The 6,347-nt window shown below is 34.0% G+C and overlaps 1 protein-coding gene across 1 annotated transcript; it reads left to right on the plus strand.

The window, feature by feature from the left end:
• The first annotated feature begins 480 nt into the window (after positions 1-480).
• RabX1 (RAS oncogene family member RabX1) lies at positions 481-3,801 on the plus strand. Its single transcript, XM_014230509.3, has 3 exons — positions 481-901; positions 1,732-1,859; positions 2,437-3,801. The coding sequence occupies exons 1-3, from the start codon at positions 859-861 to the stop codon at positions 3,046-3,048; spliced, it is 783 nt and encodes a 260-aa protein (XP_014085984.1). The 5' UTR covers positions 481-858; the 3' UTR covers positions 3,049-3,801.
• The last annotated feature ends 2,546 nt before the right edge of the window (positions 3,802-6,347 follow it).

The raw sequence follows: 6,347 nt of genomic DNA on the forward strand, positions 1-6,347 counted from the left end.
ATTGATTACTGATGATGCTGTCGTATGGTGTAAATGTTTTATGTATGGTGTTGATCAGAAATTTGCCTTGCCGCATTAAACAATACCAGAGAACGTATATCATATACATCATATACGTTCTCTGACAATACTCGAAGAGTTGTAAAGGTGATAGGAATGTAAAAATTATGATTAAACTATAGTCAGATTTAGCATCTCAATTGAACCCGAGACTAAGAGCACTAACCAAAAATATAATTAACATTAATACAGATATGATTTTAGTAATATTTTTTATTTGCTTTATTAAAATTGGATATAACTCTTTAATATTTTTATAAGGACGGAATTGAATACAGTAAATAAATTTTATTCAGCTCAATATTATTGAAAGTTAAATTACCACCTCATAATTTCATAGCGTGTGGCAGCGACAAAAACATAAGACCAGAAAGGCACAAATAGCGAAATGCTATAAAAAAGTGACAGTACAAGTGTTTGTTATGATTATTATTTTTTTGCTCTTTGCTAACAAAGTATTGTAATGTCGTAGTAAAATAATTATTTGATATACGGGTTTATTAATTATTTCAAAGTTAACATAACCCGCTATAATTTATTGAAAACCCGGTCTTTTTACCTGAACAAATTCTCATTGTTATTAAGCAATGTGATTTCTCAAAAAATTTGTATTATCAAGGACGAATTCAGAACAAATTAAGAGAATTCAACTAGTAGTAGTGGGTAAACATTTTTAACTTCAAGCAGAGAAACTTTCCAGATTTTTGAAAGTCATTAATAAGGAAAAGACTTAATAAACAGGCAAATCGACGCTGGTGGAAACAAGTTAAACTAAGTTAAAGGGAACGCTCATGAAAAATGCGTGGAATTGAAGGCAAAGTGGTGGTGCTGGGCTCACGAGGTAAAATATAATATGATTCATTTTGTAACCAAATCTTTGTCAAAACATTTTTCTGATCCACCTTTTTCTATAACCATGATGTTACTGCCTAGTAAGGGTGCAGAAATTTGATAAACACACCTTGAGAGTACATAATTATTGCGTATGTATTGATATGCGCTACAACCACCTGAAGAGGCCACATTGTATATTGTTCCATTTGTCAATCCACATTCCTCATGATTTGCCCCAAATAATAAGCGCTGTGCCTATTTCATATAACTACATACATCTAAACATAAAAGAGACCTTAATGTTGCTGTAGATTTGTCTATTTTATTTCTATTTTTAAATGTAAGCAGATAAAATAATCCGCTTATGTTAATATAGAAAAGAACTACAATACGGCAATACACATTCGCATTTTGTACTTTGATGCTTCACCCAACTATCAGTCATTCTACTTTAGTTACTTATGTACCGGTCTTTTTTTATTTTTGCATGTATTTGTTATAGAATGTATAGCTGATATAAAATAGTTTCTAGTATTTGTTGATAACAAATTATATTTTAGAAAGGTTTAAGCTTTGAAAGCACGACAGAATCGTTGAGCGCAGTAATGAATCATAAAAATCACCATTGAATATGTGCATAAACATATACATATATACTACTTATATCTACATTGTTACATATCGGGGGGTTTTTATAAATCTTCAGTTATTTATATATATGTATATATTCAACGTTGCAGTAATATTTTTGCTCTTAGATATATAAGAGATGAAAATAAAATATTATACTTTTAATATTTACAAGCTATATATAAATTTTCCTCTTTTATTTGCAAGGAGTTGGTAAAACACATCTGATTACAAAATATATAAAAAACACATTGCATAGGGATATTGGTCCAACTATAGCGGCCTCCTTCTTTACTTGCAAAGTGCTCTTGGACGATGTAAAAATCAAATTACAAGTAAGTAGAAAACCATTAGTTTTAAAAATTATCTAACCGTTATATACTTATTTGCTTATAAGCATGTGCGTTGAACTTTTTATGCTGCACATTATTTAAGGCCTTCATAAAATTTAAATAAATCTAGAACTGCAATCTATCGTAATCATCCTACATGCTTAGTCCAAGCAGATTATAGTTGTTATACAATGTCTGAAGCAATCAGGCAAATCGATTTTTATTTTTATTGAGCATTAGTTTTATATAAAATATAGATTAACAATAAGCTAAGTAGCACAACAACACATCTGTATAACTAATACATATTTGTAATTTATACTTTATTCGTACATACATACATACAAATATTATACACTGTGATGATCATATTTTTACTAGTTTTTATTTTTTTCGCAAAATAGCTTGCCTATAATGAATCGTCTACATATCTATATATATGTATATATATATATCAATCAATTGCGACGATGACTTCAGGCATACGTGTGTTGTGTTAGAATAAATTTTCTTGCATACGATCAACAACAGCTAAAAACAATTATATGCATTTTATAAAAAATACATTTCTCACTTCTAGATCTGGGACACAGCTGGGCAGGAGCGTTTCAAAGCCGTCGCACCAATGTATTATCGCAACGCCAATGCAGCTATTTTAGTTTTCGATTTGACGCAACACAAAACATTTGTCGATATCAAAGCGTGGATACAAGAGCTGCATCGCCACGTGCTGGAGCCTATGATACTCACATTGGTCGGCAACAAGTTGGATTTGCTAGCACAGCGCACAGTTACACACGACGAAGCCTACTTGTTTGCCACGTCCATCGGCGCTACTTACTTCGAGGCATCAGCCGAAACGGATCAGGGGCTCGAGCAAGTATTCCTCTCCACCGCACTGGGTCTGGTGCGTTTGGCGGATGAGGGTAAAACTCGTTCACTGCGCCAATTCGATTCGTGTGACTCCATATCAGCCTATACGAACAACAACACCGCTTTAAGCCATACCTGTGCAGCGTTGTCAGCAAAAAACGGCAATGCGGCTTTTCGTTTGCCATACGTAGACATCGGCATACCCGTGGATGGTGATGATGAGCGCAAAGTGACGGGCGTGGGTAGACTTGAGACGCCTTCGTGGAGCATTTCACATATTGCTTTCGGAGAAGAGGAGTCGTCCAGCTGCTGTTGGTAATCTAGATATTAAAAAAAAAAAAAATTTTAACGGCGTGTAGCTTTAAAAGGGGCTAACTTTAACAATGTATAGGTGATTTACTCATATATATTCTTTATTTGCTGAGTACGAAAAGTATTTTTTAGAAAGCAAAACGTAAAAATGTTTCAAAATGTAAAACTAAAAGCAATTATAATCATAATTAGATTAATGTTATAATATATCTGTAAATAATAAGCAAGCCGTTGGTGGGCGGTAGTTCACTGCGTGAGATCGCAAAAGCAATCGTGACTAAGCTTTAGTTGATAAATTGCGCTACTGCCTACTTTTGTACTGATATTAAATATAAGCGCATTTGTACGAGCCCATTTTGCATGAGGAAGTTTTTTTATTCGAAATCAATTATTTCTAAAACATAATTTATTTTTGTTGAAAACAGTTATTTGAGGAATTGCAGTTGTAGCAATAATTATTTGCTCACTGAAGGCATTAAGACGCTTTGTTATTAGCTTTACTGAAATGTTTAATAAAACATTAACATAATCAAATCAAACACATGTACAAACGACAACAACAGAGTGTGTATTTTAAGAGCACTAACCATCGTCGCAAACAAAAGAGACGTAGATCAAAGACGTTGTATTCTCATATTTGTAAAAAAAAAACAAAAAACAATTATTTATGTAAATATGTAACACTTAGTACATATACACCGGTACTTAGTATATGCAAGGAGAAAACATTGAAGCCAAATAAATAAATATAAAAATCCCATTTTTTTTTGTTTTTTAGGAATATATAAAGTTGAGTAAATTCTACTTTGAGGAAAAGAAAAATTATTTTGTATATTAAGTTTTTGAAATATATTAAACTGGTTTGCCTAGGAAGAGAGCAATATAATATAATATTAATTGTTTTACACGCTTTATGATGATACAGTTTCATATGTTGGCTGTAACTTATTGTAATTGAACAAAGTGAAATGTATTTTCCGATATCATTTGTTGTTTATTGACACCGAGATTTATTGTCAAATGAAATGAATTTACCACTGTCCACATATGTATTTATTATATTTGTATATACATGTATGTATATACATTTCAAAATAAAGATAAAATAATTTGAAATCAATTACTAAAATTTTCGTTTTAGTGCATAATACTAACTAATTGTTTATTGGTAGTTCAACAAATTCTAAGGGGTCAATCACTTCTTTGGTGGTGTGGAAAAAATCAGTGGAAGTCTGCGTCTTCGATATACATGTTTTCGTTATAATATTATTTTCTTTGACACGTCTCTAATCTAATAGAGAATAAACTTATATAAATGTCTGATGCCTTTAAGGCTGAGAAAGATCAATCCTCTTGCATTACTTACCGATCCAAACAGGAATAGATCATCGAAATAAGTTAACGCCTATCTCCCGGAACTTTTCCATTTATTCACTGCGAAGCGTCCAAATTTCTCCTTTGCTAAGTCCACAGCGACTATATTTACCAACTTGAATGAATGAATACAGGCTAGACTTCAATATTTTTGTCGATGATGCTAAAATTCCGGCAGTCAATATGCCCCAAAATTTTGGGTGTTACGTTTGATAGTCTGTACTTCTTCATTCCGGACACGATCGCAATCATTATCAAAGTACAGAGCCGCCACAAAATCCTCAAGTAGCTAGCCGGCAGCACCTGGAGGCAAAAAAAGAAACGTCGCTGTTGGGATGTTTTCGCAAAAAGTATGCTTGCAGTAATCTGCTTGGTGCGAAACCGCCCCTTAAGAACAACAAGAGAACGCTCCTACAACACATCGACGAACTACAGTAATATACCGACGCAATTGTTGATGCGACAAACTTTAGGAATGTACTGAACGCCATTTACAGTGAAGCTATTAACTAATTTTCATTGATTTGCTTCCAGTGAATGGCTAACTTGGAGTTGAAACAGCACCCATCGCAGAGGTTGAGCTCGAATTGAAATGGCCCGCTCGCAACTTCGTTCTGGATACTGTAGTAGGTTAAACTCCTAATTATCCCGAATAGACCCTGACATACTAAACATATGTCCTCTATGCAAAGAGTCTCCGCACGATATTAACCACCACTTTGCATGCCCCGCCAAACTCTTTCACTTAACAGCTCTTTTCGTTTTGTCTGACCCTGTCGAAACAGCCTGTTTTTTAGGCCTACCGCCAAGAGATTACGAGACCAGCTGATTTTGCACTTTTCCCCAAAAAGTGCTTAGGTATTCATTACAACAAACAACATGATCAATCCTCTTACCGAAAAAGTTAATTTAGCCTCTTCTACTCCGAAATCATGGGACCATAGAGCAAATAAAAAAGAACGAGCACCAAAATCGATTGAAGTGTGAAGCTTATAAAAAAGTAATAGCCAGTAAGTAACCTCTAGTTCGTATGCAAACCATGTTAAAGAACACAAAACTAATATTCCATAAAATCTGAATTCATGTGCCCATTTCAAAAGGAAAAAAATTGAAAAAGTATTCTCCTCTTTCGGTATGCTCCAGGAGTGAGTGTTTGTGCGCGTTTAAGGCGCTTCAAGCAGCGCCAATTGAAGCGGCATCAAGATCTTCATAAAACGCAACCAAGTTTTGCTGCAGATTTCAACAAAACAAATAAATGTGATAATCTTAAATCGTTTGCCCGCAGCTACAAAACATTAAATGAGACATTTTAGTTTTTGCGTTTTGTCGTGAGTTTGTTTAACTTGCGTGATGAAGTGAGTCAAAGCTAAAATTAGAAAATTCGCAGTGAAGTCAGTCGTACATATTTGGCATATAATACTTTTATATAGAAACGTTTGAATCAGATTGGAAGGCAAATGGTTATTAGTATCTTCGCGTTGTGTGGAATCGCCCTTTCGGTGCTAGGGGGTGTAATTTGCTTTCTTAAGGACTTTTTCCAACATTGTTTGATTTGTTAGAAGAATTCGGCATTTCAGACTCGATTATCCATATTTCGATTTGACTTTATTTAGATAATGAACACTTTCCTTTCGATAAATGCATGGCCTGGAGAGTTTTTAAAGTGGTGAAATTGGTTTGAGATGTTCTAGGTCGCTAGAATTCACTGAAGATAACGTCAGCTTTCTCGCCAAATTTGAACAAGTTCATTTACTCAGAGTTCTAAAAATAATCACTAATTCATATTAAATTTCGGTTGAAACGTGATTTAAGGACAAATGAGTACGAAAACATTAGCCAATAATGATGCTTGGCTGACTGCATTTGTTGAATGAGCTGGCGAACGATGGCTAACAGAGAGATTTTCCGAAAATAAATGGGGTAAGCGGACGG

Source organism: Bactrocera oleae, chromosome 4, assembly GCF_042242935.1.
Source record: "Bactrocera oleae isolate idBacOlea1 chromosome 4, idBacOlea1, whole genome shotgun sequence".
NCBI lineage: Eukaryota > Metazoa > Arthropoda > Insecta > Diptera > Tephritidae > Bactrocera > Bactrocera oleae.

Excerpts from the sequence above, each read along its gene's own strand:
- RabX1 (XM_014230509.3), top strand. The coding sequence starts at position 859 with ATGCGTGGAATTGAAGGCAAAGTGGTGGTGCTGGGCTCACGAG. Across the intron at positions 902-1,731 it reads GGTGGTGCTGGGCTCACGAG|GAGTTGGTAAAACACATCTG; the intron begins GTAAAATATAAT and ends TTTATTTGCAAG. Across the intron at positions 1,860-2,436 it reads ATGTAAAAATCAAATTACAA|ATCTGGGACACAGCTGGGCA; the intron begins GTAAGTAGAAAA and ends TCTCACTTCTAG.